The sequence below is a fragment of the Montipora capricornis genome, chromosome 14, assembly GCF_036669925.1.
Source record: "Montipora capricornis isolate CH-2021 chromosome 14, ASM3666992v2, whole genome shotgun sequence".
Lineage (NCBI taxonomy): Eukaryota > Metazoa > Cnidaria > Anthozoa > Scleractinia > Acroporidae > Montipora > Montipora capricornis.
In genome coordinates this window covers 15,851,005-15,863,504 of record NC_090896.1, presented here as the reverse complement: position 1 = coordinate 15,863,504, position 12,500 = coordinate 15,851,005, and the positions used below count along the sequence as shown (strand labels likewise).

General features: G+C 41.5%; 1 protein-coding gene across 1 annotated transcript in view; it reads left to right on the top strand.

Annotated features, from left to right (window-relative positions):
* Window positions 1–3,590: 3,590 nt before the first annotated feature.
* Window positions 3,591–12,500, top strand: part of LOC138033160 (uncharacterized) — a 9,062-nt gene continuing 152 nt past the window's right edge. Inside the window, exons 1-4 of the mRNA XM_068880923.1 lie at window positions 3,591–3,690; window positions 8,428–8,501; window positions 10,678–11,328; window positions 12,338–12,500. The exon at window positions 12,338–12,500 is cut by the window's right edge and continues 152 nt beyond it. Of these exons, the coding sequence (XP_068737024.1) occupies window positions 8,444–8,501; window positions 10,678–11,328; window positions 12,338–12,500 (872 nt within the window). The 5' untranslated portion in view covers window positions 3,591–3,690; window positions 8,428–8,443. The remainder of the gene's footprint in view (window positions 3,691–8,427; window positions 8,502–10,677; window positions 11,329–12,337) is intronic.

The window sequence follows — 12,500 nt, the reverse complement described above, 5'->3', positions numbered from 1 at the left end:
CCCCGCCCTGTCACCGCCGAAGTGCAAAACCGGCTTAATATTTCGTCTGAAACAGTCTTTAGTTCTCTCTCAAAAAAAAAAAAAAAGGTTTCGGCCTGGGGTGGTAGACTTTTCGCCAGCAATTGTTCCTCTCTTACAGCTGTAAAATATGCCTTAACTTGACCTCCCAAGACGCCGCAGGATTCCCATAACCGGGTAAAAGGGAATTAACAAAATATCTTCCCGCTTCGGTAAAGAGGGCTCTTAATTTGCCAATCAAAGAGTCTACCGTCCCAAAGGCTAGCCTTCTAGGGCACGCACAGGAGTGCACAGCAATCTTCTCCATGTACACTTGTTTCCCCAGACTGGTCCTTCCAAATGAGGAAACGAATCACATCTTGGGGAGTTGCATGCAGAATGTCCCTCTGGATTAATATCCTGTAAAACACAAGTGAGCCCTAACTTCAGAGACGACTTTTGTTTGGCATATGTTTTGCTGGATCTCTGACTCCGAAGGTTCTTTGTTGGTCATATTGACGGGTCCCCTCAAGGTCTTCGATAGAGTGGGTCGCTTTCCAACTTGACGTTGATAACCACACCTGTGTCATTTGGCCAATGACACTGCGAGCATGCTACCATAGGCACGTATAACTTCGGAATCAATTTCAGAGCCTTTGAAACAGACGAAGAAGCTCAGTACAGACTTAACTGATTAGAGAGTAATGTGAAGTGCTAGTTTTGTACCCCATATGAACCATGTGAGCGTTAGCCCTACTAATGGAAATGGGTCCAAAACAAGGACAGAGAAAAACTCTGACCAGGGTGGGAATTGAGCCCACGACCTTCGGGTTAGAGCACCGCTGCTCTGCTCTAAGAAGCTCAGTACAGTCGTGCGATCGGCGGAGATATTCATATCTGACTACAAGAAAGGCCCAAAGTTCATACCGCAGAGTATCTAGCTTACACATTTCACCGCCGATGGCTTCCCCATTGACGAGTAAAATCGTCTGGCGTGAATGGCATTTATGGCGGTGAAAGGGTTAAAGCCATGCGCTGTGGGGACCAACAATGCCTTATTATCTGCCACGGGGGGCACAGGGATTAAAACATTGCTACCGGGAACGCCAGGGAAAGAAAATGCATTTCCTCATAATCCTTTGCATGTCACTTACGGGCACAATAGTTTTAACTGTCAGGATTTCACTTCTAAGCTAACTGAACTTGACCTTTTTGTCCTCTGGGATAACAAAGGATTGTAAACTGGAGTCCATAATCATGCCTAAATATGTGAGGCGCTTCACCGGGCGAAGAACACATTTCTTTACACCCAAAAAATATCCGAGATGGACCAGAACAAGGACTACTATATGTAGAGCTGCTGTTGCCGCTCGCAAACCAAACGCATCATCATCTCTTTGCTCGGGTGGCCTCGACCATATTCCCGATGTTTTGAAAATTTCCCCGTTAAGTCTAAGATATACAATTGGCATGGCGACCCGCACTCCTGGAAGAAACCTATCACTCCCATTCCGATCGTTTGGTTAACAAAAGGGGGTGTCTTCCGGCCAAAGGGGAGAGTGGGATTTACCAAGTACTAGGCCTGCCATTGAAAACCGAAAAACTGGGTACAATTTTCCTGCAAAAGCACATGAACGTAACCTGACTCGTCATCTATCTTCCACATATAGGAATCAGAGTACACGAAACGTGGCACTTCCGATAAGCGATCGAAGGAGAGAGGTGCGTCTCCCGTCCAGAGGTTAAGGAAACGCGCATCCAAATATAACCTGGGTTTCTGAGGTTCGACAGTCAGAGGTAACGCTAACCAACGCGCCACAGGAATTATGGTTTTCAAATATTATCCTTGGGCGCAGAGCCGAGTCATTTAAAGTTCCCTTAAAGCGCCCTTTGAAATGGTATGCAAATTCATGGATAGACACCCCTCTACGAATCCAATTCAAAACTGCTTCCTTGTTCTCATAGATATTCAGGAGATGGGCCCAAAAGGGCAACTGTTGGGATAGCACTCCAGCCCTGAAAGTCTCCGGGTCTCTTATTGCAATAACCTCGTACCCAGATCTCACTCTGTCACTTCCGTCTGATCGTGGGAGATCTGGGTACGAGATTATTATTTCAACACACAAATGTTGGGAAATATCAAAACAAAACTGGCCTTTGTCAGTATCATCACGAGGTTGTGGCTGTTCTTAATTGAGGACAGTAATACAATAAGAGATAACTGAGCGAAAACTTTGTTTTTGGAACTGCTGCAGAGTAAGATCTAACACGTTCGAAACGTCTTTAACTTTGTAGTATAAACAAAGACGTTAGATGCCCCAAGCAGCTTGACAAAACCATCTTAACAGCCAGCCGATTTGCCTAATTAATGCCCGGGTTAGGTGTACCTCCCTTTCTCAGCAATGAAAACCTTCCCTCTCCGGCATTACTGAAGCACCTGACTATCCTTCAGGGCAAGTTGGTCGAAGCAAGGATAGCAGTAACCCGGGTTAAATACCATGACAATCCATACAGTTTAATCAGGCTTAACCTTCGGTCACCGCTAACCCTGCTTCGAAAAGCCTGCGTAGCTGGCGGTTTTGTTGGAGGAACAAGCCTCAGGCTATTCTTGGATTTACATGACGTCACGGCCGCCATGTTGGTGTCCCCAAACAATGAAATGGCGGCCATGTTGGTGTCCCGATCCAATCCTCCCGGGAATTGAAAGCTATTATTACGTCTTCTTTTGTTTTCGTTGAAAAACATGGCTGTTAATCACGTGAGTGAAACCCAAGAATACTTCTAACAACTCGGTCCAAAAGCACAGTGTGATAAAGAGACAGGGGTAGCAAAAAAACAAACAAACAAAGAATCTATGACTAACCAAGCTCGAGGGCCGTGCTGTAAGTTGTGGCCAAAGTTTTTCCTTTTGTATTTATCGCTCGCCCTAATCAAGCATCAAGTTAGCTTGGTGATCTGTTTCCCGAGTGTATACGAGGCGCAAGGGTAACGAAAAAAGGTAAAAACCAAGGTGCCGTATCATACCGTACGAACCGGGAAAACAAGTTTGCTAAAAATTTCGTTTCGTCACTTCTTGAATTCACTTTTCAAATGCCCGGTGGACCACTTGAAAGTCAATTTCATATATTTAATATAGGGTTTTGGGGTAGCTTCAATGTAAGTGCCACGCGGAACATAATTTGACAAACTTTTAGAAAGCAAATTCACGTTGCAAAAGCCAAGGATAAATAGTCTCAGTTATTGAGGGACTCTTTTATGGAATAATTTGTCCCAGCAAAAAGAGGCGTGCTCTGGTACCTGCTGTGAGAAATTGCTTTGCATTCCCTTTTCAATAATTAAAATGTGACATTTTAAGCGTGTTAATAAACTCTTGCTTTTGGAAGAAGGCTTGGTCAGATTGAAATTGTCGATAGGTACTAAAATCTCAAGACGATTTTGTTAATTAAAGTCTGTATTTTACAAATAAGTTACGACATATGTGATCCGGCCAGATACAGCCAACCTCTTTTAATAGTTAATAACAAGACCATTTTTTAGCCTATATACAATATTAACAAGTGGGAGGTTGTTCAGTTCATAATTTTAAATTGAGACGTACGTCAAGAGGCGTTTCCAGAACGTATATTTCCCTTCGAACGTTTCCCTTTCTTTTCCCTTCGCACTGAAGACGCTCCGCAAATCAATTGAAATTTGGTGAGTGCTTTTGATACTCATTCATTTGCCACTTCCACATCTTCCATAAAACACTTTGTTTGCCCCCCAAAATTTTGCGTAATCATTGTTTTTAATTTCTCTTTGGACTTACAATCGTCCCGAGAGAAATTGAAAAAACAACGGTTATGCAAAATTTTGGGGGCCAAACAAAGTGATGGGAGACGTGGAAAAGGCGAATTGCATTTGTAAAACAATATGTTTTAGCCGCTCATTAGAAAATAGGAAATTTTTTTCTGTTTATTTTGAAAGGTCTATGATCATAGCTGCTTGATAAAAAAATACATAGAAATTTATCTTCCCTATTTTCTGGACGAGTAGACAATTTAACATAACATGCATGAACAGTCGAATGCTCTATTATTACTGATAGACAAATCAATCCCTGCTAGGAAGGTGGTTACCTTGTGAACTTTTAGTGAGGTTGTCCCACGTACTGATTGTTCATGATCACCGCACAAAAATACCTGGGACAACTCTTAGCCTGGAATGACTTCGTGAACTAAACCTATGGCTTGTGAATCTAACCGTTTCTCTCTCGTTCTTCATCCTCGAGAAGCAAGGATGGCACAAACGGTTAGTGCGCGGCCATTGTGCAAGGGGTTCTGAGTTCGATCTCGGAACCTCACATTCTTGTTTCAACTTCTTTCCGTTCTATGTAGCTTAAGTAGCTTCAAATACCTGTAAAACGAAGCACTGATGGAGACGGGGAAGTAAAATGAGCGCACCGTCGACCTCAGGTTAAATTAGTTTTACTTTACTTTAATCCAAGTCTTGTTTTACTGTTGGCTCTTTGTTGGAACCGAACCCACCACGCGTAGCGTTGTCACTAACAGTTGTTTCAAAACAACCTCATTGCTATTCTACAGTTAAAATGAGAACACAACTTAGATTTAGGTTTGCTCTTTTGATTTTTGCCTTGTTAAACAAAGCACACATAAAGCAAACCGAACAATCACTGAATCCATGTGAATATAGACATGTTCTTGATGACAAGTAGTACAGTTGTTCACCTGACTTTCTCTCATGACCTGAAAGTGCCAGATTTTATTTTTTGTTGTATTGATTGATTGATTGATTGATTGATGCATGGTCGAACCGGCAAAACGAGTTTGGAAAATTATGTTACTGTATCGTTTAACAACTTCTTGACTTCACTTTTCGATTGCCGAGTCGCATAATAATATTTCCTGCAAAATCGACGAATAACACGGCGCGACCTATCTCGTAGATATGATGAAATCTCGTGTTAGTATAAAGCAGTGGCCGATACCCTCCCTTGCCAGAATTTGCCCAAGTTCCGTTCCCTTACAGTGATTCCAAACAGTGTTCACAGATTTATTTTATTTTATTTTATTTTTAACGAGAATGCAATACAAGATCGAATTTTTAAAACTGAGCTGACTTCAGTGGACCTCTTGAAAGGCAATTTCCACTGTCGATCGGCTCGCTTACCCGATCGATAATAATAATTTCTATATTCGCCCAAATGAAACACTATTGGTTTAATTTTAAAAAGCTATAATAATTTTTGATATACGGTTTGCGGTAGCTTCAATGTAAGCGCCACGCGAAACACACTTTGACGAACTGTTTGACGGCATATTCACGTTGCAAATGCCACAAATAAATACTTTTGGTTATTGAGGGATCCTTTTATGGAATAATTTGTCCCATCAAAAAGAGGCGTGTTCTAGTACCTGCTCTTGGGGGAAAATGGTCAATAATTCACTGGATTACGCAAATCGTATAATTCTCTTAATTTCTTTTTATGCGATCTACAGAGGAAAATATTGCATAATTTTAGCTTCTATGAACTGCAATAAAATACGGACTACAGCGCTTAATTTCAACAAATCTCACATCATCAATCACTTTCTTCTGTGAAGATATTCAGTAGATTAAACAGTCCTCAAACTTCGGTACCACAGGTTAGCAGAAATATAAAAACAGGTCAGTGAACAAACAGGTTAGCATAGATCCGTTGGCAAAACGTCCCACAAAAAGTGAACTTTTCTCGTGTTATCCCGGTCTTAATAATGTTACTAGTCTCTAAGGTATTGAGGTAATCAAATTTCAATCAGGGAATCAATTAACACAATCAAATAATCTAATTTTAACAAAACAGTACCTGCTGTGAGAAATTGCTTTACATTCCCTTTTCAATTGGAATGTGTGTTCATAAACTCTTGCTTTTGGAAGAGGTCTTGTTCAGATTAAAATTGGCGCTAAGTACTTAAATCTCAAGACAATTTTTTTAAAATGTAAGTCTCCATCTCACAAATAAGTTATGGACATATGTACTCAGCCAGATACAGCCAAGCCTTAAATAATTAATGACAAGACCATTTTTTAGGCTATATACAATATTAACTATTGGGAGGTTGTTCAGTTTATAGTTTTAAATTGAGACTCACGTCAAGAGGCATTTCCAGAACGTATTTTTCCCTTCGAACGTTTCCCTTTCGTTTCCCTTCGCACAGCAAAACGCTCCGCAAATCAATTGTAATTTGGAGAGTGCTTTTGAGACTCATTCATTTGCCACTTCCACATCATCTTCCATAAAACACTTTGTTTGCCTCACAAAATTTGCATATTAACCATTGTTTTCAATTTCTCTGGGGACTTGCAATCGTCCCGAGAGAAACTGAAAAAACAACGGTTATGCAAACTTTTGGGGGCCAAATGTGGAAAAAGCGAATTGCATTTGTAAAACAATATGTTTTAGCCGCTCATTAGACAATAGGAGGAAATTTTTTCTCCTTATTTTGAGAGGTCTATGATCATAGCTGTTAGTAAAAAACAAACATAGAAAGTTACCTTCCCTATTTTCTGGAGGAGTAGACATAACATGACATGAACAGTCGAATGCTCTATCATTACTGATAGACAAATCAATCCCTACTAGGAAGTCGGTTACCTTGCGAACTTTTAGTGACGTTGTCAGCTATGTCCCAAGCATTGATTGTTCATGATCACAGTAGGCTTTTACAGCACAAAAATACCTGGGGCAACTCTTAGCCTAGAATGACTTCGTGAACCCAACCTATGGCTTATGAATCTAACCGTCCTCTCTTGTTTCTCATACTGGAGAACTAAGGATGGCACAATCGGTTAGTTCGCGGCCTTTTTGCTAGAGGTCCAGAGTTCGATCCCCGGACCTCACATCCTTGTTTCGACTTCTTTCCGTTTTGTGTATCTTAAGTAGCTTAAAATACCCGCACAACGAGGCACTGCATGGAGTGGTGCAAGTACAATGAGCGCACCGTCAAACAGAGTACGCTATATGGCAAGTACAGTACATGTAGACGCATTGGACACAGAAAGAACCGAAGAAAATCATGCCATCAAGAAAGAGAATCTTACTTGAGTCTACATGTACATGTACTGTACTTGTTCATATAGCGTACTCTGTTTGTTACAGTACTGTACGTGTAAAATGTTCTTCATTTTATATCTGCTTGGACCGCGCACCGGTGGCTCAGTTGGTTGAGCACCGGGCTGTCACGCGGGAGGTCGTGAGTTCAACTCCGGCCGGACCAACACTCAGGGTCTTTAAATAACACGGGAGAAAGTGCTGCTTTTGTAATTACATCTGCAAATGGTTTGACTCTCTAGTCTTCTCGGATAAGGACGATAAGCCGGAGGTCCCGTCTCACAACCCTTCAATGTTCATAATCCTGTGGGACGTAAAAGAACCCGCACACTTGTCGTAAAGAGTAGGGCATGTAGTTCCCGGTGTTGTGGTCTGGTCTTTCTGGTCTGGATAGGGTAGGGTGGAGCACCTGGCATAGGACCTCGAGTCCTGTTCGTGCTCCTTCCCTCTGGGCAGGTTAACGTTTGCCCAGTAGAAAGAGACAAACCAGATGTCTCGTAAAACAAACAAAAGCTTCAGCAAAAGATTGTGCAAAAAATAACAGAATCTAAATGATAATGTACATACTCTTGCATTTTTGTTCAGTATTTTAAAATACATATAACTACGATGAATGATATTAATGAATGTTTTTTTCTTCCTATTGTTTATTCGAAAAATACCAACGTTTGTCAGTTCACGTTCATGATTGACCATTTCGATTAAACGATTGTATGAAGGTGCAATTGATTGTGCGTCTCTATGCAAAATTGCATTATTGTATGTCTCTAATATGCCATTGATTGTCATACTATGCAATTGATTTTCTAATGGCGTTAATGATTAAACATTGCGCGAGATTGAAAGTATATTTGTTATCTGTGATTGTCCAAAGATGCAATTGTTTATCTGTTTATGCTATTGAATGTTAATACATATGCAAATAGCGTTATTGAAAGTTCGTTCGCGTTAATGAAGTTCATGGAAGTGCTAACGAACGTATATCTGTCGTATAGTTTGGACTATTGACGTAAATCAATGTATATTTTGCTTAAATGAACAGCAAAAGGTGTAAAGCCCCCATTCCCTACCTCTGCATGGTCAAACCGGGAAAACGAGTTTGCAAATATGTTATTATATCGTTTAACAACTTCTGAAATTCACTTTTCGATTGCCGGGTCGTATAATAAGAATACTACATGCAAAATTGACAAACAACACGGCGCGTCCTATCTCGTAGATATGATGAAATCTCTTGTTAGTATACAGCAGTGGCCGATACCCTCCCCTCTCAGAATTTGCCCAAGTTCCCTTACGATGATTCCTAACAGTGTTGACGTTTTTTGATCATTATTATTTTCAAGGTGGAAATCCGGAGAAATGCTCGCTTTCCCAGCATTGATTTTGTTTCAATTTGGCCTCATCGACGGAATTAAAGGTTTGTCTAGTAGACGTAACCTCTGTTGTAACTTAGAGTATAGAATCGGATACCGAAAAAGAGTCTTTGAAAACATCTACCAAGTATCGAGTTCCCTATATTTAAAATTAGAGTCATTAATTCTTCGAATATCGGGTCTCGATGAATTTTGGCCGAGAGCAAAGATCGGGATTTTCGATATTTTGGCCGCGCAAAAATGGAGGCTAAAAAGTGCTCTCGCCCAATTATTCGCGCGGTCAAAACATTTAAAATCGCGTTCCTCGTTCTTCTTTGCTTTCAAACCCCTTCGGAAACGCTTGCTACGCTGGCTGCGAAATCTCGCATTCTCGCGTCCGCAAGTTTTCCCTAGAATTGGTTGCGAAGGGCAGAATTAAAAGCTCTATCTATAAGTGTAAATGTAGCTGTGTGAAGAGAAGTTAAAAGAAAAAAGAGGTCACTTCCGGTTACCTTCCGCGTCTCAAAAACGCGCGTGCTTAAGCTCCCTCGGGCTATTAGGGAGTTTAAGTACGCGCGTCTTCACACAACCACATTTCATTGCCAAGTTTCTTTTCTCCATTAGAGATGATTAGTACAAAAATCTGGGAGACACCACTTCCCTGGCTCGCGAAATGTTCTCTTCCGGTTGTAGTCTGCGTCTCAAAAATGGGCTTATATTTTTAGCATTTTTGCATTTAGCACGAGCAATCCCTCGTGCGACTCTTGGTTGCGGACCAATGAGAACCGTTGTAGTTATCAGGTCCAATCTGATTGGCTATGATTTGGCGGGACTTCTATTTTAATGTTATTAGATAATAACGGGCCCAGTAAGACAGATCGAGACCTCTGGCTTATGGATTCCCGTGTAGTTTTGGCAATTCCATAAGCTTAACAGAATACGTGAGACTGTATACGTACTATCTCGAAAAAAATAATATTAAGCGTTTTAGGGGGAGGGGTATGGGGCGCCGAACCTGTCAATGTTCGGTATCAATTTTTATAGTCCCTTCAAATTTTTATATGGTGGACTTGATTTCTTATAAGGTCAAGCACTCTCTTTCAATATGGTCAACTGCTCTCTCGCATATGGTCAACTGGACTATCTATATGGTCTACTTTTGACTTTTCAAGTCAGGGTCAACTTGAGTTTTTATATAGCCAACTGTTTAATTACCATAATGAGTTCCACCAATGCACTACGCTCAAATTCATACAATGATGGCCGCTAGATCTGAAGACGGGCAGCACATCTCTTCAGCGTGTGCCATAGCTAAGTGCTCTTGAGGCCGATTTCAAACCTCCAGAGTAACGATATTCAAAATATATAGCAGCAGGAACGGTATCTAACAGCGCCTTGAGAACCTCTACCCCACAGAGCTTTCCAGGCGATTTCTAGCTTTCAAAGCGCGTGATGGGAAAGCAAACAGAAAAGATGCAAAAGCTTGTCTCAGTTGGGCTGCTAAACGCCCTTTCGCCAATGAAAACTGACATCACGTCTCTATACTGCCGTAGTTGATCGCTCAAGTTTCTGAATTAATTAGTAAGAGCCAGATTAAGGATTGAAGTCGAATCAGCAAGATTGTTGGCATTCTCAATATCTGAGAAGAGTAACAAAATGGCCCCTGCAATAGTAACCAAGCGATCAAGAGGCTGTTCAACCTCTTCCAAAGTTATTGAATCTTTTCTTCTTCTTCAAATAAGGCTATTTTCGAAACCAATAACTTTAAATTGCCGACGAATTTGAAAAAAAAAAACAAAAACAAACATTTTTTCCCTTGCGGGGTTTGAGCCATAAAGCATATTCGTCACTAGCTTCCATCTTTGTGAGAGTTTGAGCGCAGTGCATTGATGGAAATCATTAGTAATTCAAAAGTTAACCATGCAAAAAATCCAAAAGTTGGCGATACGAAAACTGGAGTATATCACATAAATACGTAGAGAACATTGAATGCTTTGGCTTCTCATTCCCTCTAAGTTTTGTCCTTGGCTGCTTCTGTGGTGTGATGCATGGATATTATTATGCCCGTGAGTAATTCAGGAAACGTTGGCTCCATTCCTGTTGGAGATAAAATTGCGCTTCTTTCAATATCAGCTGTATGTCGAAACTGAAGTCGGACTGTTAAAATCTCTTTTTTCCGTTAATATTCGAGGGGAAGATTTTTCTAGTTTCGCTCAGATTCAGACTCTATTTTTGTCTTAGTTACAGGAAGCATAACTGTTACTTTGGCGGTGTTTTCTGGAAGGCCCGATCCTACGTGGACGTTAGACCCAAAAGACTCCACCTACGGGCCGATAAAGCGGTCGTTAGGCGAGCTGAAACCCAAGAACACGCATGGTGCCAAACAGATGCCTCCGAGACTTGGCTACAAAGGTTTCTTGATACGAAGCATGACGGATGAAGTCCTAATCGTCGGATCTGAGACGAAAAAGTTACAAGTGTTGTTGCTCGAGAGCATACCCCAAGGCACATTGCTAAATGGTACCATCGAAGATGTGAAGGAAGAAATTGAGTCAGATAAAGCCACAGCATCTACTACACCACCTGTTTCACCGGCACAGGGCCCTAAACGCGTTAAACGTTTTGAGCCACGTATTGGAATGTGGTCTCCAAGCTTTCGTACGATCAAGTGCAACAACTGTTACAACTACGCAAATACCCTCATCACAGATAACTTCGCACAGCCCGGATTTAGCATTGGACATGTCTTTGGTCAAATGGATGGTGCAAGCGTGCAGCAGGCCGCAGAGAGTGATGGCCTGATCCCTCTCAACCCCCAGCCTGGTGCAGCTGCTCCCGTCCCGCCAGCGCCCGCCGGGTTTGCACACCTGGTGGCGCTTGTTGTCGATCCAGGTATGAAGAAGAATTCTCCCCATTCCCGCGTTATATTTACAAGTTCCAGAGAAGAGGAAAAACTGATAGTGGCTATCCTAGCAATGCCCTCCAATGCTCGTATAGATATGTCCAGGTTTGCACCAAATTAGATGCATGCGGATTTCAATAAGCGTCATGAAGTGTCCCCTTGCTCTTCTCGCCAACTTCAACATCACTTGTGTCTCAGAATACAGACAATTTAATTGTCACAAAGTGTCCCCCAAATGCTGCTCTTTTAGTAAAGATTAACTGCTGCATTTACCCAAAGCTAAAAATAATGCTAACCTTTACCCTTACCTTATTGTTGAAAATAGGTAGCAAATGCTTAGACTTAAGGGGACACTTTGTGTTGGATGTCAAAATTGGGCGTGCATCTAATTAGGTGCAAACCTGGACATAAGTGTATAGTTGAAGTAAAGACTATAGGTAATTGGACAGAGAACTGGCGCTTAATTATTGCCTAAGCTGTGTTTCCTTGCAGTAGATCTAAAAGCCGTTAGAAAGTTAAAAAAGGATTAGGCCCTAGTTTACTCGTGGATCAATTGTGTAATAGCAAGAAATGGACCCCATCACCACCGAGATCGCGTCAAAATATGGTTTCGTTTCGTTGCGTTGGTGATCAGTGGTTAATTGGACAGCAGTAAGAGGTGGCCAACATTCTGTATGCATGTCTCTAATTTAGAAATGGCTTACTAAAAGCCATACAAATCCTGTAATTTTTTTCCGATTTTTAAATTTCATCTGCATTGGTAGCTATCTATACAAACAACCTTGAACTTGACTTCCATCACTGTCTAAATACTTAGTTGATTGATCTGTCTCCGACTTGGCCTCAACTTTTGATGAACAATTTTGAAAATAGTATCCATTGGAACTTTTGAACGGGCCTCTGTTACAAGATTGCAAGGGGCTGCAGGTCAGCCCAGGAAATTTGAAATATGTTTAGACTTAAGTTTCGAAATGAATACTCTTTTCCTTCGTTTTGCAGGAACATCGCTACGACAGGGGGATTTCCATTGGTATCGTTTGGACCAATATGGTGTTTGGTCTCACAAGCCCGGCTCGACATTTGTCACGGCATTGGACAACGCTGGGGCGCTGATAAGCGATCCCCGGGTAGCCGACATGGGCCATTACCGTTTTGTTTCTTT